This window comes from Ornithorhynchus anatinus, chromosome 13 (assembly GCF_004115215.2).
Source record: "Ornithorhynchus anatinus isolate Pmale09 chromosome 13, mOrnAna1.pri.v4, whole genome shotgun sequence".
NCBI lineage: Eukaryota > Metazoa > Chordata > Mammalia > Monotremata > Ornithorhynchidae > Ornithorhynchus > Ornithorhynchus anatinus.
This window is the reverse complement of record NC_041740.1, coordinates 23,545,462-23,568,577: the sequence shown is the minus strand read 5'-3', so window position 1 is coordinate 23,568,577 and position 23,116 is coordinate 23,545,462. Positions and strand designations below refer to the sequence as shown.

At 55.9% G+C, this 23,116-nt stretch overlaps 1 protein-coding gene across 12 annotated transcripts; it reads left to right on the top strand.

Moving 5' to 3' along the window:
- The first annotated feature begins 390 nt into the window (after nucleotides 1–390).
- CBLL1 (Cbl proto-oncogene like 1) lies at nucleotides 391–17,896 on the top strand. 12 transcript variants are annotated; one of them, XM_029077888.2, is made up of 7 exons: nucleotides 396–598; nucleotides 5,403–5,998; nucleotides 6,497–6,664; nucleotides 10,028–10,128; nucleotides 10,355–10,438; nucleotides 13,026–13,099; nucleotides 15,405–17,896. In XM_029077888.2, exons 3-7 carry the CDS (start codon nucleotides 6,625–6,627, stop codon nucleotides 16,459–16,461), a joined length of 1,356 nt encoding a protein of 451 aa, XP_028933721.1. In that variant the 5' UTR covers nucleotides 396–598; nucleotides 5,403–5,998; nucleotides 6,497–6,624; the 3' UTR covers nucleotides 16,462–17,896. The 12 variants fall into 12 exon arrangements, with proteins under 12 accessions (XP_039769840.1, XP_028933722.1, XP_028933721.1 ...); XM_029077887.2 differs by having other exon boundaries at nucleotides 5,272–5,998; XM_029077881.2 differs by lacking the exons at nucleotides 396–598; nucleotides 5,403–5,998 and adding exons at nucleotides 4,143–4,652; nucleotides 5,059–5,183.
- The last annotated feature ends 5,220 nt before the right edge of the window (nucleotides 17,897–23,116 follow it).

Below are 23,116 nucleotides of genomic sequence, written 5' to 3'. Positions count from 1 at the left end.
TCCCGGGCGCGGGCTCTCCCCAGCCCGCCATGCTGCTTCCCTGCCAATGAGGGAGGACCTGCCCAGGGCAGGTAAAGTTGGTCAAGACGGCCTGAATGGGCTAAGGGCGGAAGTGGGTCCCGACTGCTTTGGGACTTTGGTGCCTTCTGCTGGAGGGTCCGCCGGCCTTCGGGAGGGCGAAAGGAGCCCAGGCCGCAGCCTGCCCCCGCCTCTCCTCAGCCTTGGGCCGCCATCTTGGAGGCCTCCTCCGCCTCGCCCGCCGCCAAACCGTCGGCCCGCGCGGCGCAGCGCGCATGCGCCCCGCGCCGGCGCAGGGCAAACCTCCCTCCCCCCTCCCGCCGCCATCATGCCCCATCCCCCGCCCGCGGGCCTCCCTTCCCCACAAGGAGCCCCCTGCTCCCCTAGGCGGAGGCCATGGGGGCGACGACCGTAGCGCTTAAGAAACCCCATCGTCGTTATTCTTTTTATGAGTATCGTCCCTTCCTCGCCCCCCCCCTTCCGGGTCCCCGCCGGTTGCCGCGCATGCGCCCCTGGCGGCCTGCCCCCGGGTGACTTCCGCTCCCAGAGTGCTCGGCGCGGCGAATCATGGACCACACTGGTAAGGAGGAGGGGGCGGAGGGGCCGCCTTTCCCTCAGGCCCCGCGGGCGGCCGGGGGCCCGTCGGCGCCGCCCGGGGGGGTCGGGGCCGTTGGAGGCCGCAGCGGGGCGGAGGGGAGGGAGGCCCCGAGCCCTCCCTCGGCCTCCCGGCCCGGCCTCCGGGGCCTCGGGCCTAGCCGCCGTCGGGCCTCCCCGCCGTCGGGCCTCCCCGTCGTCGGGCCTCCGTCATTCATTCATTCATTCACTCACTCACCCGTTCATTCAGTCAGTCGGGTTTCCGCAGCGCCTCCGCTGTGCAGAGCGCTCGCCTCGGCGCTCGGGAGCAGAGCCGGGCCCTGCCCAACTGGCGCTCTATATTGCGGCCCCGGGAGGCCCAGGTGGTGGGTTCCAATCCCGCCCCCTGGCAGCGGCGGGCCTCCGGGCCTCAGACACCTCAGCGGGAAAAGGGGGGTGAAGACCGTCAGTGAGGGGGACCCCCCTCATCGCCCCGGAGCCACCCCGGCGCTCACCACAGTGCTGGGCGCGTAGGGAGCGCTTAACAAATACCACCATTATTAGTATTACTACTGGAGAAGCAGCCTGGCTCAGTGAAAAGAGCGCGGGCTTGGGAGTCAGGTCATGGGTTCGAATCCCCGCGCTGCCACTCGGCAGCTGTGGGACTGGGGGCAAGTCACTTCTCTGGGCCTCCGTTCCCTCATCTGTAGAGTGGGGGTGAACTGTGAGCCTCCTGTGGGACCCCCTGATGACCCTGTGTCTCCCTCAGCGCTTAGAACGGTGCTCTGCACACAGTAAGCGCTTCACGGATACCGACATTATTACTAAAAGGGGAAGACAGGCAGCAGAGCAAAGCAAGCAGGCGTCAGTCCCATCAAGATAAATAGAACCTTGGGTACACATCGTTAATGAAATAAATAGTAATAATATATACAAATATAGACAGGTGGGGTGGGGAGGGCAAGGGGGTAGAACAGAGGAAGGAAGGGCGAGAGCCGGGGGAAGCGCACCCGACCGGGGACCCCATTTGGAAATAGTGTCGGCACGTGCTAAGCGCTTACTACGTGCCTAGCACTGTTGCAAGGTCATCGGGCCGTCCCACGCGGGGCTCACAGTCTTCACCCCCACTTTCCCTCTGGAGGGAACGAGGCCCAGAGAAGTCAAGTGACTTGCCCAGGGTCACACAGCTGATCAGTGGCGGAGCCGGGGGTCGGGACCCACGGCCTCTGACTCCCAAGCCCCGGCGCCATCGCTGCGTCAGGACCAGCCTCTCCCGCTTTCTGACCTCCCCTTACCTTCTCCATCCTTGGAGCAGCGCCTCGGGAACCTCGGCATCCCTCCCCTCCGGCTCCCCGGTCAGAAGGTCGCCTCGCTTTGGGCGGCTCCGGCCGGCGTCCTTTGGGGTTGAAATTTCCTGGATAAATGCTCTGGGCCTCCCCCAGTGCATTCCCTACTTGCTGTCCTTGTGGAAGGCCAAAACAGAATGGTTTCCCAAAGTCCCATCCTGATCATGCTGGGAGGCGTCATAAGAGTACCTGGTCCTTGCCAAGGGCTTACTATGGGCACAACGCCGTGCCGAGCTCTGGAGTAATCCGCAGGTCCATCAGCCTCCAACCCCGACTTCAGAAACCTTGACTTCAGACCGTAGGACCGACGGCGAGGGCCAGCGGCAAGATCGTATTTTATCCCCCCTCTTGGGAGGGGGAATCCAAAAGGCGGTTTGGTGAAGGGATGGGTAATTGGCAAACAGAAGACCAGAAATTGATAATTAGGAAAGTCCTCTCATGATAATGTCTAATCTCAATGCATGGTATTTTTTTGGAGAATGTCAAAAAGGCAACTTTTTGTGATTGTAGTTTAATTTACTTTTTTGCACGTTTAAAGTTTTGTGCCAATGAGATGAGGAAAGCACTTTTTGGGATGAAAGGTTAACAGAGGGTCCTGTAGTACCAACGAATAGAGCCAGCTTTCTGTTTATTAAGGTGTTGATTTTCCAGTTTTGTATCTTCTAGGCTGTTGGTTTAACGTTTTCCTTCTGCTTTGTAGAAGTCAAAGGATGTATATGTTGTAAGTAGGCGTGACTGGTTCTGGCAAGAGATGGAGGAATGGAGGTTGGAACTGTTAACCAAATTGGTTTTGTACTCTTTCTGAGTTTATGGCATGAAAGGCATTTTGGGTTGTCCAGCCGGCCTCATAAGGTCCAATTTAAAATTTGCTCTTAATTTATAGAGTGTGTGGTTTCGTAGGGTAACCTTGTTTTTCTGTATTGTGTTACCGGAACTGAGTGTGAGGCTGCGTTGAGCTGCTTGAAGTAGATCTCCAACCCCAAATTTTCCCCAAAGTGATCTGTATTTGGCTGGGGAGGGGAGTGAGGCACGTGAAAGAATGCCAGTATACATATCCACCTACGAATGATCTGTTTCGTTTTTGCATCACGAAACAAGCTTGAGGGTAGGAGATCATATTGGGGAAGGGGGAGAAAGAGGAACCGGAGAGCTAGGAAGAGGGAAAGCGGAAGGCAGAGGTAAATAGCAAAAGGGAAAAGTTTTAGGGTTCTGGGCCTACCATTTCACAGTATGTGTCGGGAGCATCTGTCAGTGGAATTTATTTAGTGCTTACGGTGGGCAGAGCCTTCGTTCAGTCGTATTTATTGAGCGCCTACTATGTGCAGGACACTGTTCTAAGCGCTTAGGATCAGTCAAGAGTAGCATTTGTTGAGCTCTTTTTGTGTGCGGAGCATTTTACTAAGCATTTGGTAGAGTACAATACAGTAGAGTTGCAAAACACCATCCCTGCCCACAAGGAACTAACAGTCTAGTGGAGGAGAAGGGCATTAAAATAAATTGCAGGAAGGAGGGGAAACAGTATAAGGATCTGGGTACGTGCTGGGGGGATGGGGTGAGTATTAAAGTGCTTAGGAGGTATGGACTTGAGTGGTCCAGAAGGGATGGAGATAGGATGGGGGAGAGGAGGTTAGCCAGGGAAGGCTTCCTGGAGAAGATGTGATTTGGGTAGAGCTTTGGGGATGGGGAGGGTGTGTGTTGTCAGATATGAAGAGCGGGCAACTCCGGGCCTCGGGGACAGCGGGACCAACCAGAGCTGAGATTAAGATACGGTAAGAAGGTGGGTATTAGAGGAGTAAAGTATGCAGGCCGGGTTGCAGCGGGAAAAGGAGGGAGGAGAGGTAGCAGGAGAGAGTGGGTTCTAATCCCGACTCGGCCACTTGTCCTGCTGGGTGACCTTGGGCGAGTCACTTAACTTCTCTGGGCCTCAGATACCTCATCTGTAAAATGGGGACTCAAAGTGTGAGCCCCCTGTGGGACAGCCTGATCACCCTGTATCTACCCCAGTGCTTAGAACAGCGCTTGGCACATAGTAAGCGCCCAACAAATACCATATTAATAATATCATTATTAATAAAACTTACAGATGCTTTGAAGCCGATGGGGACGGTTTCCGTTTGATGTGGAGGTGGATGGGTAACCGTTGGAGATTTTTGAAGAGGGAGGAGATGTGTGCAGAGTGATTTTTTTTTCGAAGTAAAATGATCTGAGCAAGAGAGCGAAGTACAGACTGGAAGGGGGAGAGGCCGGAGGCAGGGAGCTCGGCAAGGAGGCCGATGCGACGGTCGAGACGGGGAATGACGAGGGCTTGGACCAGTGAGGTTGAGTTCGGGAAGAAGAGCGGGGAGTGGATTCTAGAGATGCGGTGAAGAGAGAACCGACAAGACTTGATGACCGACTGATATGGGGGGGGTTAAAGGATAGAGATGAGTCGGGGACACTGCCAAAGTTGCAGGTTTCGGAGCCCCTGAGGATAGTGGTGGTGTCCAGAGCGGTGGGAAAGTCGGAGAGCGTCATGCTGCTGCTTGACTGAAAATGGAAAAGAAAACAGTGGCAGGATTCAGATCTGGTAATCAGGAGAGACTAACTTATCTGCAGCGTGGCCTAACCGAGAAAGCATGGGACTTCAAGTTTCAGTCCCAACTCGGCCACTCTCCTGCCATGAACTTTCACCTCTTTACCTCTGTAGACCTCAGTTTCTTCACTTGTAAAATGGAGGTAATACACTTGTTCTCCCTACCCCTTAGGTCCCGAGCCGTGGGTCGGACCAGGGTCTGCGCCCAGTCGGCACCTTGCCTGGCACCCGGGTGGCATTCGGTCGATACCATAATTGATTATAATCCAATTTCCGCTTTAAGCGGAGTTTCCTCGGCGGAGTTTTAAGACCATAAAAAGGCGCCGAATGTTATAGCCGGAAGGGACCCCGAGGGTTTTAGTCCAGTCCTGCTGTTTCAGGCTGGCGCGTGACTTAAAGGACTTCCAAAGTCGGCTTCAGGGAACCCAATTCCGGTATTGGATCACCACGAAAGTCAAGTGCTTCCATATATTTAACCCAGACCGCCCCGGTTTTAAGCCAGGTTCCTCTTGTTCACGCCCGCAGCCTCTTCCTCCTTTTATATTAAAGCCTATCCTAAATGATCATCACCTTTTATAAGTACATCTCGTACGTTCAGAAGTCACTTTGCCACCGAAAACCGAGCGTGGTTATCCTTTGGTCTCGGTGCCGGGGTAAAATCGAATCATTTGGAGGTGAGTTAAATCCCTTCTCTCTCAAATGGAGTCACTGGTGTTTAAGCTTTTTTTTTTTTAATCCTTTAACATGAATATCTCATTTCAGTTTTATAGAGTTAAACCAAACTTCAGTACCCTCGGTGTTTCCAGAAGGGTTTTTAGCCGACAACCATTAAGCGGTGTACCGGTGAGTCTTCGGCAACTGAGGACTAAAGCTCTTAAATTTTCCCTTTTTAGATTGGAAAAACGTCAGTCACACTGAAGACTGGCCAAATCAAGTATACGGATCCCAAAGACTGTCACTCCTCAATGGAGCCCCAAAAGGAGATTCAGCATAAATAAGCTCTTTTATTGGCAGGTTCGGGGAGGGGAGGGCCGGTCAGTCAAAAATCCTGGTTTAAGTCTGGAGGCGTTAACGGTTCTGGAGTTGATTAGGGGAGGCCAGCCGAGAAACCCCTTTCAGTGCAGATGCTGGTGCCCGTCCAGATCCTGGGGAACTTCTCCTCGGAGGGGCCTTTCTAGGTCCTACAGAACACCAGAGCCGCGAAATCAGGCAATGACTTCGTACGGAGGCCCGCTAGAAGAATGGCGGTCAAAAGCAGACGTCCAGTCGGGCTCCCCGTTATGAGTTGAGTGCGGCTTCTGCGGGGGCCTGCGCACCCCTGAAAAGTTGGCCCCGTCCACTGGTCACTGAAGCTGTTAGCAATTTCATCGCTTGCCCCTCCTGCGCACCCCGAGATTCCCTCGGTCGATTTATGGGGCATTTCCCTAGGGGATCGTGGAGTGAAACAGTCTCTCTTCTGGCAGCCTCCGGTGGACGAGGGGAACCTCAGGTATCTCGGTCGGAGCAGACTCCTTTTCCGTGGGAGCTGCTCTTTCGGTGGATCGTATCAGGAAGATTCCCCAAACAGAAAGTGCTGGATAGATAACACCGCTTTTCCTTTAACAACTCTCGATTTCTTGATGTTTGTGTATTTTTAAGAGATTTGCCCCAAAGGAGCACCTGCTGTTACCACCTCGATCTGGACGTCATGGGGGAATATTTACATAACCAGCTCTGTTAAAATTGCCTGGGTTTTTTAAAATTCCAATCACTTTTGGCTGGTAGTATTCCTGAGAATAGCAGTTGAGGGAGTTTGTCCTGTACTTTGGAAAAGGCAGTCACCTGCTTAAAGTTTGGATTCAGGACTCGGGCTTTCGTCTAAGTCCTGAAGCCTGACTTGGATGCGGGTCAGGTAACTGGCACGCCGGTGTGACGGATCCGAGTTTCGAAGAACGAAGATTGAGAGGCAGAAAATAACGTTTTGTCTTTTTCGTGTATATGCATACAGACAATGATTTGCAAGGCACTAATAGTTCTGGATCATTGGGTGGTCTTGATGTGCGCCGAAGAATCCCTATAAAGTTAATCTCCAAGCAGACCAACAAAGCCAAGCCTGCACCTCGTGCTCCCCGAAGTATGACTAGGATGCCTTCGAAGGCCCAGCCTGGTGACGAAGGTAACTAGCCCGAGTGGTGTGAGGGGATTTGGTGAACTGTGAAGTCTTCCCTGTGTTTCCTTCTCTGCTGTTGGATTTCCTGGTTCTCTCTGAAAGTCGGAACTGTCCGTGTAGCTAGTCTGAGTGGGACCCGGATACGATTAATGCAGTGTGGTGGGCCGGGGCGGAGCGCGGCGACTGTTTTCACCGTCCCTAGAGACACATCTTCTTCACCAGCTTCTCTCTGAAGCTCTTCTTCGCTCTTCATCCTCAACAGTACTTACTTAGCACCGGCTCAGATACCGAGGGGATTTACGAGATAAATCTAAGGCGAGGCCCCCGCCTTCTAGGGGTTGACAGTCTAAACGGCGAGATACGTGAAAGCTTAAATAACAGAAATGTGTACCTAAGTTACACATGCGTTTAGGGGTATTGCCCTCTCTACGGTCACCAGCCATCTCTTTCCGGCCAAATCCAGTGGCCGCTCAACTGTCTTTGAGACTGGACGACTCCCTTCTCCTGAAAACACCATCCAAACAGCTTCACTGACACTGTCTACTCATGGCTCTCCTCTCTCCCGCTCCTTCTTAGTGTCTTCTGCAGGCTCCTCCTCTGCATCCTACCCACCGTGGGACTCTCTCTAGACTCCCTTCCGGGTCCCCTTCTCTTCTCCGTCAGAACCCACTCCCCTGGAGAACTCAGGTCGCTCCCAAGCTACCGTCTCTCCAAAATCGATTCCCCAATCTTCCTCTCCGGCCCCGATCGCTACTGTTCTGCAGCTTTCCGTTTCCTCCCGCCCCGTGGACCTCTCAGCGCAGTGTCTCACTGCCGCCTCAAACTCACCATATCCAGAACAACTCCTCGCCTTCCCATCCAGACAGTTAGTTTTCCCCTAGCTGTAGACCGCCCTCCATCTCACAAGCCTGTAACCTTGGCATCTCTCTTGACTCCCCTCTCATTTAGCCCGTGCGTTCAATCTGCCTTGAAATGCTGCCTGCCCTACCTTCCCAGCGTCTCTAGAATTCGCCCCTTCCTACTGCTACTTCGTGGATCCAAGTAATCACTCAGTCCCCCTTGACCACTCAGTCGGTTCTCTTCCTCTTACCTTACCTCACTACAACCCCAACTCTACCCACAGCCTTTGCTCCTCCAATATCAGCTTGCTCACTGTGTACCTTGATCCCATCTCTTTTGCCACTGACCCCCTCCCCACGTCCTTTTCCTGTCTTGGATCTGCTCCCCCTATTCCTCCGAAACACACACACACAAGCAGATGACCACTCTCCCCATCTTCAAAGCAATCCTAAAATTACCTCTTCTCCAGGAGGCCTTTCCTGACTAAGCCCTCATTCGCCTAGCTGTCTCTCCTCTGCATCACCTACGAACTTGGGATTGTATCCCGGGAGCACTTTGATTTTCACCCCACAGCACTTAGATACTTTAATGCCGCCCTCCCCTCTCGTCTGTTAGCTCCTTGTGGGCAGGGATTGAATCTCTCTATTCTAAATAAATAGTAGTGGTGCTTGTTAAATGCTTACGTTCTAAGTACAAGTTAAGCGGGTTGGACACAGTCCCTGTCCCGCATGGGGCTCACACTCTTCATCCCCATTTTCCAGATGAGGCAACCGAGGCCCAGGGAAGGGAAGTGACTTGCCTAAGGTCACCCGGCAGGCATGCGGCGGAGCCGGGACCAGAACCCGTGTCCTTCTGACTCCCAGGCCCGGGCTCTATCTGCTGTACTCTCCCAAGTGTGTGGCGCAGTGCTCTGCACGCAAAAGGCCCGGGGCCCAGGGAGTGGAGAGGATGGCAGAGTTAGGGAGGTGGGTAACTGGGGAAGATTTCAAGCAGTAGCTGTGGTTCGTAGTAGAGCGTTAATTGAAGGAGAGAATGGCTTGCTAGAGCGGAGCCGGGCAGTTTCTCCCTCTGTGTCTTTGTCTGTTGGGAGGAGAAGCGGGAGCCGGGTAAAAAGGTCTGTGTCCTGCCCTAGCTAACCTTCCAGCCAGGTTCAGGCAGGTCCCGAGGACTAGTATAACTTGAAGCAAGCACTTTCCTCCCCGCTCCCCGCCCCCGGTGCGGGACATTTTCTTGTAATTCGCTTTCAGTTTAAAGTTTCACTTCAGACTGATTCCTCCATTATTTTAAGGGCACGGTGCAGTTGCCTCACCCTTTTCCCTCTTCCTTCCTACCTAGAGACAAAGTTGTTGACTTGGGGGGAGTTTTGATCTCATTTTACCGCCTCCAATTCTCCAACGTTCCTCATTCCTCCTAGAACGGTCTTTCCTGGACTCTCCATGCTAGGCCGTCTAGGAATGTCCCAAGCGCGGGGATGAGAAGGTCAGCGTCCTACAGGTGGATAAATAATGTTAAGTGAATTTTATTCTTTGGAGTTCAGTCTAGGCCGAAGCACGTGACTTTGAGATTCAGGGCTTGGGCTCCATTTCATTTGAAAAAAACAAGCAACAACAAAAAAGCACTGCTCGAGTCCCTGTGCCCGATCCTCGTCGTTCATTCTGCTTGTCGTAGGGACCGGACCCTTCCCACAGGGGCAGATCACCTCCTTCCCTCCCCCTGATGCGCACACGACACTGGAGAGGGTAGTCGTGGGTGGGATACGGTAAGGCTTGTCACCTAATGGGCCTCAGGGTTAAATGAAAGAAGCCCGGTCTGTCACACAGGCCCCCCCTTCAGATGGTCACTCCCTCCCAGGCGGGAGGGGACCGGAACGAGACCAGTTATCTTGTATCTACAGTAAGTGCTTAAAAAATATTATTAAGAAGGAAGAGATGACCCCGCCCCCAGAGCAAGAGCACCTAGAGTGAGCAAGAGGGGGGGCTCACCCTCCCACTCTGATATGCAAGCACACTTTGCATTCACACCTTGCCGGCTCAAGATCCTCTTTCTGTGGGTAGCTTCTCTGCGGCTTCAGGCATTTGCACCCCATCGGTCCCACGGTGGCTTCTTAAGGACTCTACCGTTTTTTGACACCCCGCCTCTCCACTCCGAAGAGCTCTGTGCCTTTCTTCTCCCCTGTAAGGCCTCTCTCAGGCACTCGCCAGGGCTTTTCTAGATGTCCATTTCCCGGTTTGGAGGTCTTCATGGGATCCGTCTTCCGACCTTCTCCCCCTTTCCCGGCAAGACCCTGGGCAACACGCGTACACACAACCGTTCACACCTCGGTCGTCCGTGGGGGCCAGTCTCCACTGGCGCGAGAGAGCTCTTGAGGTTGGCCGAGCTGCCTAATTCTGAAACTGTCTGGGGGTGGTGGGTGCCGTCAACTGGAGAAGATGATGCCGTTCCTAGCGGGGTGTCGGAAATCTTGAAGCGAACTGGTTGTGTTATACATTTTAGTGCTGAAGGTTGACTAATAATCTTCTCTTCTGCTAGAAGGATTTGACTACAGTGAAGAAGAGCGATATGACTGTAAAGGAGGCGATCTGTTTGGGACTCAGCGAAGATTTCCGGGACACATTTTCTGGGATTTTCAGGTACAGGAGATCGCTAGCCACGGAGGGCATCAGCGGGGCGACCAAGGTGTTAGTTACTCTGCTGGTCTCCCCACAGAGTTTGTCCGTCCGGGAATGTCTGTCCGGTATTCACGGGTCTCAGGATGTGCGGGTTAAAAAGCGGCAAGCGCCTGGAAACTACTTAATGAGAATGGACCAATTAACATGGGTTAAAAGAGATGGTCTAATTATACTCTCCTCTCCACAGATCAACATCTTGGGTGAAAAGGATGAAACCCCAGTCCATTTCTGTGATAAGTGCGGGTTGCCGATTAAAATCTACGGTCGCATGGTAAGTGCCGTCGAATGAAATTCTCCTGTTGAGGTCGATGATGGAGAGTGAAGGGAGCGGGATAGTGTATTGTGAGGAAGCTTCAAACTTTCTAATATGATTCTGAGATCATCGATGCCAAATCCAGTGGCCGCCACTCCGTCCTAATCCTTGCAGACCTCTCGGCTGCCTTCGGCACCACGGGCCACCCTCTTCCCTGGAAACGTTATCCAGCCTCGGCTTCACCGATACTGGCCTCTCCTGGTTCTCGTCCCACCTCTCCGATCGCTCCTCCGGCTCTTTTGCAGGCTCCTCCTCCGTCTCCTGTTCTCTGACCGGAGGGGTGCATCGAGGTTCAGTTCTGGGTGTCCCCCCTTCTTTTAAAAGAAAAGGGTATCTAAGTGTTTACTGTTTGTCAGGCACTGTACTAAGCATTGAGGTAGACACAGGCTAATCGGGTTGGACGCATGGGGCTCACGGTCTTAATCCCCTGGGGCCCAGAGAAGTTAGGCAACTTTCCCAAGGTCACTCAGACAAGCAGCAGAGCCAGGACTAGAACGCAGGTCCTTCTTACTCCCTGGTCTGGGCTCTATCCACTAGGCCACGCTGCTTCTCTTATTCTACGTCTACTCTCACTCCCTTGGAGAACTCCCTTGGCTTCAGTTACCGTCTCTGCAGGGATGTCGACTGAACTTCCCACTCCGACCCTGACCTCTCTCCCTCTCTGCGGTCTTCCGTTTCCTCCTGCCTTCAGGACGTCTCTATTTGGCCGACACCTCAGACTGCACCTGTGGGAAACAGAACTCTTAATCTTCCCACCCAAGCCCCGCCCTGTCCCTAACCGTAGACTTCACCGCAGTCATCCTTCTCCCACAAGCCTGAAAACTTGGCATTATCCTCTATTCGTCTCTCTCGTTCAGCCCACACAGTCAGTGTCACAAAATCTTATCGGCTATACCTTCGCTACCTTCGGTCCGTACCTCGCTCTGCTGCCTGAATCGTTTTTCTGGAAAAAAGACAACCCGACAGTCAGTTCTTATTGCCCCCCTGCCCTCAAAAACCTTCAAGGGTTGGATGCCCCTTTATTTGCCCTCCTTACCATTAGCTTTAAGACATTGTTAGCCCTCTCCCTTCTACTTAACCACGCTGATCTACCACAGCCCAGCCTGCGTAGTCTCTGACATCAACCTCTACTCCTCTCCGTACCTCGATCTCATCTCTCCCGCCTCCTACCCCTCGCCCACGTTCTCCCTCGGGCCGGGTACTCCTCCTTCGTACCTGACGGTCCACCACTCTCCCCACCTTCGAAACCTTTCTAAAAGTCACACCTCCTCCCAGAGGCCTTCCCAGACTAAGCCTTTTCTCTCCTCTGTCTTCCCTCCCCTCTGCATCACCTATGCAGTTGGCCGTGTACCCCTAAAGGGCTTTGATCCCCTAGCCCCAGAGCGCTTACGTAAATATCCTACCACTCGACTCTTTCCCCTCTCTGTAATCTACTTGAAAATACTGTAATCTTCCATCTCGCCCGAAGATGTAAACTCCTTGTGGGCACGGATCACTTTTTCCAACCCTGTTCCATTGTAGTTTCCCCAGCGCGTAATAGAGTCCTCTGCACATAATAAGCAGTCAGTTAATACCACGGATGGAACGGTTGAAAACTGTTAATCATCCATCAGGACCCCTTAGTCCCCAACGCTCAGACTAGGTAGTTGTCACCGCTGGGTCGAATGTTGGAAGCGCCCCGGGTAAGGAGTTCACAAGATGAGCGTGTGTTCCGATTTCGACGTAAGATGATCAGCGAGAGTATCCCTGTGACTCACTGGTGCAAAATGGGAATTTGGGTGGAAATGGAAACTTCTAACCTCCCAGGTAAGGAGAGTTAAAATGCCGAGAGCGTCTTAGAATCGTTCGTTCTCAAAAAGAAAAAGAAGGTTTTAGGGCAAAAAGAATTTGGTAATGATGATCTCTCGCCAGTGCTTAATTTGATGTCCTGCGCCGCCCTTTGTAAACTCCGTGGCTAATGAGATCTGCGGGGTAATAAAAGAACCAGAATTTAGTATTCCAGACACCAGCAACTGGAATTATTACTGAACTTTATAATGTTGACCCTTGCTGAATAGATGCGTGCGAGTGGGTATTTTCGGGTGTTCCTACGTCATCATTTAGGGACAGCATCTCTGCTCCGCTAACTCTAGGTTGCTGTGAGATTAACAGAGCAGTCAATGACCCGCCGAGCATATTGAATTAATATACTTTGGGAGAGTGACATTTCACCGTCTGCTGCCCTGCCGTTTGGCTGTGTCCGAGGCCCTCCTGAGCCGCGTTGGGAACGTTTGGAGGGGGAAATAGGGTCTGGCACGCTTTCTGAAGTCCTTGGGAAAAGTTACTGCCTGACCTGAGGTGTATAAGCCCTCATTCTCATCTCTTTTGCCTCGTGTTATTTTCAGCAAGTCAGTGGATTGGGGGGGGGGGGGGTAAAAAAAATCTAACCCGTTTTTGGATACGGAATCTATCGAGCCACCGGCTCATCGAGATGTATCATTTCAGCAAAAAAAAAGTCTATTTTTCTGGTGTGTTTGCTCTAACCTACTTACGTTTCTGTCCACAGATACCGTGCAAGCACGTTTTCTGCTATGACTGTGCTATTTTGCATGAAAAAAAAGGGGACAAGATGTGTCCAGGGTAAGATTGAAAAATTCTCGCATCGAAGAGCTTGTAACGGCCGTTTTTAACACGTTGAAGTGGGTGTGGCGGAAAGAACGGTTTTCCCTCTTCTGCTCTCCCGGAGTCCCTTTGGGGAAGACAGCGTGGAAAGAGCAGGGGTCTGGGTGTCAGAGACGCTGGCTTCTAAACCTCGCTCCCCCACTTGCCTGGACAAGACACTGAACTTGTCTGGGCCTCGGTTTCCCCATCTGAAAAATGGGCTTAAAGCCTTGTTCCCCTCCTACTTTGGCAGCGAGCCCCATGTGAGACAGGGACCGTGTCCTGTCTGCATATACTTTATCGATCCCGGCGCTTAATGTAGTTCTTGGCACAGAGTAAACGCTTAACAGTTACCACGGTTAAGATAAATTGGCTTTTCCAGCGATGAGGTTACCGGTTACAGTACCCACGCCGTGGTGAAGAATGCCTGTGAGCCGTCCAACTTAGAATTTAGATTCAATCAATAGCATTCGCCGAGTGGTCACCCTGGGTGGAGTATTGTACTGAGCACCTGGGAGAGCACAGTAGAGTTAAGTGGCGTGCTCCCCGCTGCCGGAGCTTACAGTCAGGCCGGGGACACGGGCGTCAAAATAAATTCCAAGTCGTGGGTGTAACCGAGTATCAGGGTAGAGAAGCCGCGTGGCTCAGTGGCAAGAGCCCGGGCTCGGGAGTCAGAGGTCGTGGGTGGTCATCCCGGCTCCGCCGCTTGTCAGCTGGGTGCCTTGGGGCGAGTCGCCTGACTTCTCCGTGCCTCGGTTACCTCATCTGTAAAACGGGGATTAAAACCGTGAGCCCCACGTGGGCCAACCCGATGACCTTGTATCCCCCCGCCGGCGCTTAGAACAGTGCTTGGCACCCAGTAAGCGCTTAACAGATGCCATCATCATTATTATTATTACGTGTCCCAGCACTCCAGGGGAAAGGCAGAATATCCAGGTGCGTAGGGGGTGAGGGCTCGTGTACGTAACCGACGGGGAAATGTCGAAGTGATGGAGTTTGGGGGAACGGTTTGGAAATTGAAAGTTAATCTCTTACAGGTACTTGTATTTTTAAAAATGCCTTTCGTTTCCAACTCGGCCCATCAAAACGTGACCCTTAAATGGTCCGGCCAAAATCGAGAGGGTCAGGAAGCTTCCATTTTGTAGATGGGGAAGCTTTACGAGGGGAGCGAGGTAGTGTGTAAAAAAGAAGCTTCAGACTTTCCAAAGTGATCGTTCAAAGGGAGACCGGTAAAGACCTAGAAGGAGTCCCCGCCCACAGTGGCGATTCCCAACGCTCGGACTCGGTAGGTAGTTGGTTCCAGAAAGATTCGTGTGCCGGGAGGACATCTCCCTCAGATTTGCAGGTGGTGAGGGAGGAAGAGGAAGAGAGAGAGCGTTCCTTGCAGCCCCCCGTTGACTCCCACTCGTGGAGGTGGGCAGTTCCGGGCCGTCCCTCGAGTCAGAGTCTCGTGGGACGCAGCTCTGCCCCACACCCCGTATTCCAATGGGACAGTCCACGAGGCACGGGGACTACAGAAATGTAGATGTTTGGTTTCGGGTCAAAATCGGAAAACCCTTTCGACGGCAACACGAATTCAGTGCGAGAACAAAGTTTCCTTTATTAAAGAATCGATCGAGACTTGGCCGCAAATCGTCCCTTCAAGAGTCTCGAATACCAGCCCGGTCGGTCGAGTGCCCCTGCCGTGGTCAGATCACTCTACTGAGTGCTCGCCGGGGTAGAGGAGTTAGAATCCGTGATCCCTGCCCCGGAAGGACTTACGGTCCATCAGGGAAGACAGGCACTCGAGGGAATCCCAAGAGTGATAGAGAACAGAAGACACGTGCGAGGGGGCCCTGGGCACGGTGGTCACGGCCCTAGCGTGCCGTTCCCGGCATTTATTAATTCACGGCCCGGTAGAGGAGCGGCTCCGGACCCGGCCCTTCCGTGCCCGGACTTGGGAAGTCGGTCGCTGGGGCGGACGTGAGGGCTTCGCGGTCGCAGGCGCGGATGGTCGTTGGGCGACCTAGAGCGGGTCTGAGAGTCCGATCCGGAGGGCCGGCGGACGACGACCCGGGTGGGCGGGGGACCTGGGGGATGGGGCTCGGGGCGGCGGAGTGACCGGGGAGGGCGGCGGGGGCCGGGAGGGTTTCCCGCGGGAGCGAGGCGGACGGAGTGGGGCGGAGACCCGGGCCGGGGTCCCGGAACAGGGCCCGTGGAGCCTCCCGGGCCGAAACCTCCGTCCGCCCCCGCGACGGGCAGCCGGAGCCCCTCCGGTGACCCGCTCTGTCTCCTTCCCCTTCAGCTGTAGCGACCCGGTCCAGCGGATCGAGCAGTGTGCCCGAGGGTCTCTGTTCATGTGTAGCGTCGTCCAAGGATGCAAGAGGACCTATCTGTCTCAGAGAGACCTGCAGGCTCACATCAACCACCGCCACGTGAGAGCCGGGAAGCCCGCCGCCCGCCCTCCCGTCGAACCCGTCCACCCGCCCGTAGCCCCGCCGCCGGCGGAGATTCCCGACCGCTTCCTCGTGCCCCCGGAGAAGCACCATCTGAGCCACGTCCCGCCGAAGCAGCACATCCTGCTCCCGCCGCCCCCCTTGCAGCACGTGCCCCACGAGCACTACGGCCAGCCCCACGAGGACGTCCGGGCCCCGCCGGCGGAGATGGCCGTGGCCCCGCCGCCGCCGCGCCCCGTCGGCCAGGAGACCTTTCGCATCTCGACGAGGAAGCACAGCAACCTGATCACCGTCCCCATCCAGGACGACTCCGGCTCCGGGGCGCGGGAGCCGCCGCCCCCGGCCCCGGCCCCGGCCCCGGCCCCCGCTCACCATCATCCCGAGTACCCGGGCCAGCCGGTGGTGTCCCGCCCTCATCGCATCATGCCGCCTCAGCAGCATTACGCCCCGCCCCCGCCCCCGCCCCCGCCGCCCATCAGCCACCCCATGCAGCACCCGCCCCAGGCCGCGGCCGCGCCCCACCTGGTCTACGGCCAAGCCCCGCCTCCCCCCATGACCTCCGCCCCGCCCCCCATCACCCCTCCCCCCGGACACATCATCGCCCAGATGCCCCCCTACATGAACCACCCTCCTCCGGGCCCGCCCCCCCCGCAGCACGGCGGGCCGCCGGTCGGCGCTCCCCCTCCCCCGCCCCACCACTATAACCCCAACTCGCTGCCGCAGTTCACCGAAGACCAAGGAACCCTCAGCCCCCCTTTCGCTCAGCCCGGGGGAATGAGCCCCGGGATCTGGCCGGCACCCAGAGGCCCGCCCCCTCCCCCCCGGATGCAGGGTCCGCCCGCCCAGGCCCCGCTGCCCGGACCGCACCACCCCGATCAGACGCGATACAGGCCCTATTACCAGTGATGGACGGCGGGCGGCCGGGGGCCCCGGGGATCGACCTCGGGCGGTGCGGAGCAGCGACTCCCGGGAGCGCGGTGCTGTGGGAAGAGACCCTCGGCGGGGCGGGGCGTCGGACCCCAGGGGCGGCCGTTGGGCACGTCGTGTCCTGAGGAATCCGACCCACGTCGTCCCGCTCCGTCCCGAGTGTCGTTTTCTTCTTAGAGCCGACCTCGAGTTCCTCGCGTGAGACGGCGGCGGCGGCCCCTCTTGGAAAATCCGATCACGGTACGGGTGTCAGGTTGCCGTTTCTCTACGGGAACTCGAGCGCCGCCACGGAGTCCCCGAGGACCACGTGCGGCCGCTGACCTCCTCCCGAAGGTTTCGGCCAAAGGCCGAGAGCGGTTTTCCTTCGTTTCCTTGTTGTCCTGTTTCTCCCCTCTGGTTTTGGTTTTGTTAAAAACCACCCACGAAGGCGTCCCGGCCCTTCTCGAACTCACCGAGGCGCCGGGCCCCGGAAGGTGGCCCCGTGACTCTTGCGAGGCTTAAGGACCCGCAGGTCCGAAGCGGGGTACGTCGAGTCCGCGTAGATGCCTTTGATTTCGAGGCAGGCTGGGGAACCCGCCTCCCCCGGCGCGACCAGACCCCGGGAACGGGAGTCGAGGTCGATAGCCGGCGAGTGGGCTGACGGAGGTGAGGGCGCTCCCCGGGCCGCACCCCGGGTGGGTTCCGTGGTGGAGGGGCGGCCAACTGGCCGGGTCCCTAAAGGGCTAGGGCTTGGTGGTGCCGGTGCCGTTGAAGCCCACCCTGTCCCCGCCTTTTCTCCCTCCCCATAGAGAGCTTGGAGGGTGAACTGGGCTCTTTACCAAAAATGACCCGCCTGCCCTCGCTAGACATTCTTCCCCAGTTGAAGCGGGGTCTCGTTAGCGGTCTCCCCACCGAAACTCGAAAGTTCAACGTAGGCGATCCTCGAGCGTTGCTTCGGGGACCTGGGAAGGGGCTCGGGTTGTCCCCCACTGGGAGGGCGGTTGAGCCCGGACGGGACCGGGGAGGGGGCCGCCGAGAGGTCACCGACTGGCTCGCGTTGGCCCCCCGCCCCAGGTGACCCCCCCGGAGAGGGATCTACGGGCCCCCGACGGCCGAAGCGAACCACGAAAGTAGAGTAGTATTTTGTTTTCCCGATGACTGACCTCCGCCTCACATTCCCCGCTGCACGGGTGAAATTCGCATCGGGCTAGAGAAGAGGTCTCGTATCCGTATCCGCCTTCGGGGAGGACGGAAAGTCATGGGGAGAAGTGGAGACGATTCAGCCCCCGGTAAGAGGTGCCGTTGGCATCCGTCCTCGTTACAGGGTTTCTCGTTCACTGTTGACCATTCACCGGTTGCACATAACTTGTACGTGTGACTTTACGGGGACGTGAATGTCCAATAAATAAACTTTACGTGAGGATTTCTTCTTTTATGAAGTTCAGCGTCATAATGATGGGGGTGTTTAGGGGCTCTCCGGGTGCCAGGCCCCGACAGGTTGGACGTAGCCCCCCGCCCCAACTGGGGCCCAGAGCCCAGGGTGAGGGGAGGTTGGGTCCAGAGCCACGCGGGAGGAACCCGGGCCCTCCGATCCCCCGGATCCCGTGCTCTCGCCACCCCGCTCGGTTCGGTTTAGACCGGAAAGAGCTCTGCCCCAAGCACTGGGGCTGAGGCGTGGAGACGTTTCCGAGGTTGGGCCGGGCCCAGATAGGCTTTTTTTTAACGCATTTGTTTTCTGTTTGGGGATTCTTTCTCTTCACGGTATTTGTTAAGAGCTTACTATTTACCGGACACTGAACTAGACGCTGGGGTAGACCAAAGCTAATCAGGTCGGACACCCTCGGTGTCCCTTGAGGGGCTCCCGCTGTTCATCCCCATTTTGCAGACCAGCGGGGTGACCAAAGTGCAGAGACGCGAAGTGACTTACCCGAGGTCGCGCGGCCGACAAGGCAGAGCCGCGATTAAAACCCGCGTCCCTCGACCCCCGGGCCCCATCCACGGAGTCATGCCGTGCCTTCAAGGGGTGAGACGGTCTTAAAACCGCTAGGAAAGGAGATCGGTTCCCGGTTGGCAGCATTTAACGGTTAAATTAGCATGGCTCAGTGGAAAGAGCACGGACTTTGGAGTCAGAGGTCATGGGTTTGAATCCCGGCTCAGCCACTTGTCAGCTGTGTGACTTTGGGCAAGTCACTTAACTTCTCGGTGCCTCAGTTACCTCATCTGTGAAATGGGGATTAAGACTGTGAGCCCCACGTGGGACAACCTGATTCCCCTGTGTCTACCCCAGCGCTTAGAACAGTGCTCGGCACGTAGTAAGCGCTTAACAAATGCCAGCATTATTATTATTATTAAATTAAGAGTTGAATTTAACCTGGGGGCTGGTGAGGAATTCCAGCAGGGGTCAAACCTCCACATCGAGACTCAGTAGACACCGTTAGCTGCCTGAGTTCTTGGGCTTGAGGAACCTCCCCTTTCCCCTCTCCGCTCCCCAGGGAGAAGCAGTCCAAGTGTAAATCCCCTCGTGGTCTCAGAGGGCCGATCCTGCTCCGAGACCTCTGCTCCCGTAGGCTCACGGTGCGACTCGGCTGAATCGGGGTGGATTCAGTCATCTGCCCTCTGGCCCGTTACGGGGAAGAAAACCCAGGGGCGGGAACGTGGAGCCATCGACCCTCAACGCCTTCTTTACCAGACGGAGCGTCGGGCCTTGCCCGTCGGAGCTTGCCGCGTTGGGGGTTCGTGGAACGGGTCCGCCTGAAAGCCACTTTTTGCCCAAAGACGTGCGTCTTCATAATCTACGACGGGTACGTTTAAGTTGGAGCTGTCAGAAAGGAAAATGAAAACAAGAGAATTCCTCTTTCCCCCACCCGAGCCTGATTTCCAAACGGCTTTGAAAGCACAGGGTCGATCGGCCTCACGGGAATAAATGAAAGTTTAATTTATATTGCTCCTAAACCTTACCAGATAGCTTACGCATTTATCGTTATTATTAAGGACTGTTTGTGAGTGACTTCATACAAATGAGAATCGGGGACCAGGGCGGTGTTGTTTGAATACGACCGTAGGTTCTGCAGTTACATTTCTCTAGTGACCGTCGCCGCCTCGATTATAAAGAGGAACGAGAGGAGGGAAGGAGGGTTCTTCAGTGGCAGGGGGCAGCGGGAGCGGAAGACGGAGACGGGTGTAGGAATTCCGGCCCCCGGCCCCCGGAGCGGGATTTCCAGTTCAGGGTCTGACTCGGGCGGGCCCGGATACTGTGATCCGCCGCCCGCTGCTAGGTCGGCTAGAGGGACGGGGCGCTAGCCAAGGGGCGAGCGCATCGGCGAGTCTCCCGGCCCTTCTCGGGGTCTCTGGGAATGTGGTCGTGTTCCAGGTGGAATGGGCGGGATGCCGAAGGCTTGTCCCAGTTTCCACATCCAGCGTCGTGCGTTTTTAATAGCCGTAATCACCCGTCACTCAGACTGGATCGTGGTTTCGCAAAGGGGACTCCTGCCCAGCTCCTCGACGGAGACGCTCCCGAGTTTCTGCGAATGGGAGAGTGTTTGGGGCTAGGAATACAGAACGGCCTTTTTAAAAAACGCTGTGTGCTAAGCCCCGTACTAAGTGCTGGGGTAGATGTGAGATAATCAGGTGGGACACCCCCCCCCCCCCCCCCCCGGTCCCTGGAGCTCACGGGAGGTTTCCTGAAGGATATTCTGCCCGGTGTCCATGTCTCTCCCCAAAGTCCGACCCTTTCTCCTCGCCGTAGTGTGAGGGTGAGAAAGCCAGAAGCAGGGTCAGTAGGAGTCCTTCAAATAGCTGGCTGATATGGGCGACCAAGACCACCACGGCTACCCAAGAAGCTCCCCTGGCCACCATCTGCTTGGTGTTATAGCTCAGCTTTGGCACAACGGTGTACTCACGTCGGCTGAAAATTGGTTTTGTAGGTAGGATTCTCCTAGGCCGCCCTCGGGGCGCTTCTGCCGTCCTACTTACTTGGTAACGCCCCTCGCCCCAGCGGGAACAGGACCGACAGGGAGGAGAGACTGTGAGTGACCCTCCGCCATCCACTAGCGAGAGAATAAATTGGTTCTCATCCCCGAATTGTTGGTACCTGGCCCGAGGCCCTTGGTCGTTTACGATGGGAGACTTCCTCGACACGGTTCCCATTGCCGGGCTGGGCGCCCGGGGCTGAATCTGATCCGCACAGACACGTCCATCGCCGGCGTACGTAAGCGTGGGCAAACGCACTGACACCCTGGGTTCCCACCCCGACCCTGAAGCCCGACTGGACGGTGGCCAGGGAACTGTAGGCACCTCAGCTCTGCTAAATCCTCCCCTCTCGTCAGAGGAGCCAGACCGATTCTTCCTCCTTCCCCACTGTAAGCTCGCCGTGGAGGGAACGCGTCCGGTTATCGCGGTATTCTACTCTCCCAACCGCTCAGTACAGTGCTCTGCACACTTAAGCGCCCAGTGAATGTGATCGGATGAATGAGTCGGGGTCTTAGCCAGGCCCGGACCAAGACCACGGAGGCTAGACGTCGGCCGGGTGGAGCCCGACCGTTCCCACGTGCGGAGACGGGAACCCCAGAAGGGACCTTGAGGGGAGACTCTGACCTGGAACGGATCTCCGCTCGGTCTGACGGAGGCGGGATCGGCCCATTTGGGGCAGGAGATCACGGTAGAGGCAAGACCCATTTTAAGGGTTCCCGTCTCCATGAACACGACGACCCTGCTCCGGGAAAATCCAATGGACCACTCCAGCGCCTGGCCTGTGCTCTCAGTGCTCGATCAACAGGATTGGTTGATTTGGAAGGGGCAGGGCGGGATTTTGCAGTGATTCCCGCCCCCTCTCGGAGTTGTTCGGTTTTCCTCCTCCACTTGGTCCCCCTCCCGGTTGGCTGTGGTGGATCTTGAGGGGGATCGAGGGGGATTGTGAGGACCGTGGGGTCAGCGGGGTTGGCAGCTCTCTGTGGCCGGGTGGGAGGAGATGAGTGTGGCGGGGCGGGAGGGGAGGGGGAGGATGCCGATTTCGACTTTTCAGAGACATTCGCGCTCTCTCTGTCTCTCTGAGTCTCTGGGTCCCAATCTGATCCCACTATTACCTGGGAGTGGGAGGATTTTAATAAAGCGTCTGCAAATGTAAATTGTAGAAATCTATGTCTGTCCCCCGCGCTCTCTGTACCCTTGTCTCTGGGTCTCTGTCTCTGAGTCTCTCTGTCCCTGCCTCTCGTGTGGGTCTCCGCTCTCTGTGACTCTCTATCTCTCTGTGTCTCTGTCTGAGTCTCTGTTTTTCTTTGTCTCTGTCCTTGTCTGTGTCGCTCTCTCTCTGTAGCTCTCTCATCGGGACTCCTGGGTTCTTTGCGAGGCCTGTCAGTTCTTCCCTCTCCCTGTTCATCTCCTTCTCCTCCCCACTCCTCGTACTTCCTTCCTCGAACGCCGACCCGCTCACTGTTTCACCATCTCGCCCGTCCAGCCAACCCCTTGCCCACCCTCTCCCTCGGGCCTGGAATTCCCTCCCCGTTTTTATCGGAATTCCCACCACGCTCCCCATCGTCAAAGCCCTTCTAAAATCTCATCTCCTCCAGGAAGCCTTCCCTGCCTAACTTCGCATCTCCGCACCCTGTTCTGTCCCCCCCTAAGCATTTGGGTTCATTCTCCCTCCTGGGTCTCTGATGTTTAATCCACCCTTACTCTTGAAATATTGAGATACTCCAAACGCAGGTCTCGGAGCCCCCCTCTCTCCGGCCCGGAGCAGATGTGCGTAAGTTAATCGTGGTCCCGAGATGCTGGGGGCCCCCCCCCCCCATCCGTGACTTTATCTGTTGCCGAATTGTCCATTCCAAGCGCTTAGTCCAGTGCTCGGCACATAGTGAGCGCTCAATAGATACTATTGAATGAATGATCGAGTCAGATGATGGGCAGTTGTTCCAAACCAGTCAGGTCCTGTCTGCGGGAACCGGTCAGAGGATGCGACCCACGAGGGGGGCATAAATCGACCGCCTCGACCGGGTGCATTAGGACGGGCGTAGTTGGTCGGAGACGCGCCTGTATCCGACGCGACCCCTTCCCTCCGGGAGCTTACAGTCTACCGTCAGTTTTCATCATCGAATGCCATCACGTTGTTCCCCACCCGTAGCGTCTTTATGGATTTTTAGCCAAAGAGCTCGCTCGGTGAAGAATACAAAAGTAGTTTCCCTCTGCCCCCTCCCACACAGTGAAAGCTGCGGTCTCCGCCGTCATCTCCGATGGACGTTTCGATAACTCGATCGTCCGCCGTTGACCCTTCCCCGTGCCGCTTAGGTGGATCAGCTTGGACGCTTCGGCTTAGACCTTCCCATTACGGGTAACCCTGACGAGAGAACGTACCGAGCTTCATCGGAGCCTCGCCGCGACAAGGTGTCGATTCGTAGGAGAATCGGTCCGTTTTGGCCACGTTAAAAATATACGAGCGAGCGTACGTGTGAGTGCGTGTGTATCTGTGCGTCGTGTGCGTGTGCGAGCGTTCGAGGAACAACAGATCTGTCTCACGGGTGTCGGAGAACTATAAGAAATGCCAAAGGTTTACCTTCCAGGCAAAGAATTTGAAAACGCGCAGGAATCTCAGCAGAGCTTTATAAATTAAACACATCGAAGCGGTATTCTGGATGCAGTCCCCTCCCCTCGCCCTCCTCCCCGG

Coding starts and splice junctions, on each gene's coding strand:
- CBLL1 (XM_029077881.2), top strand. CDS start 5,069: ATGATCATCACCTTTTATAAGTACATCTCGTACGTTCAGAAGTCACTT. Junction 5,184..6,496: donor TAAAATCGAATCATTTGGAG/GTGAGTTAAATC, acceptor ATATGCATACAG/ACAATGATTTGCAAGGCACT. Junction 10,129..10,354: donor ACATTTTCTGGGATTTTCAG/GTACAGGAGATC, acceptor TCCTCTCCACAG/ATCAACATCTTGGGTGAAAA.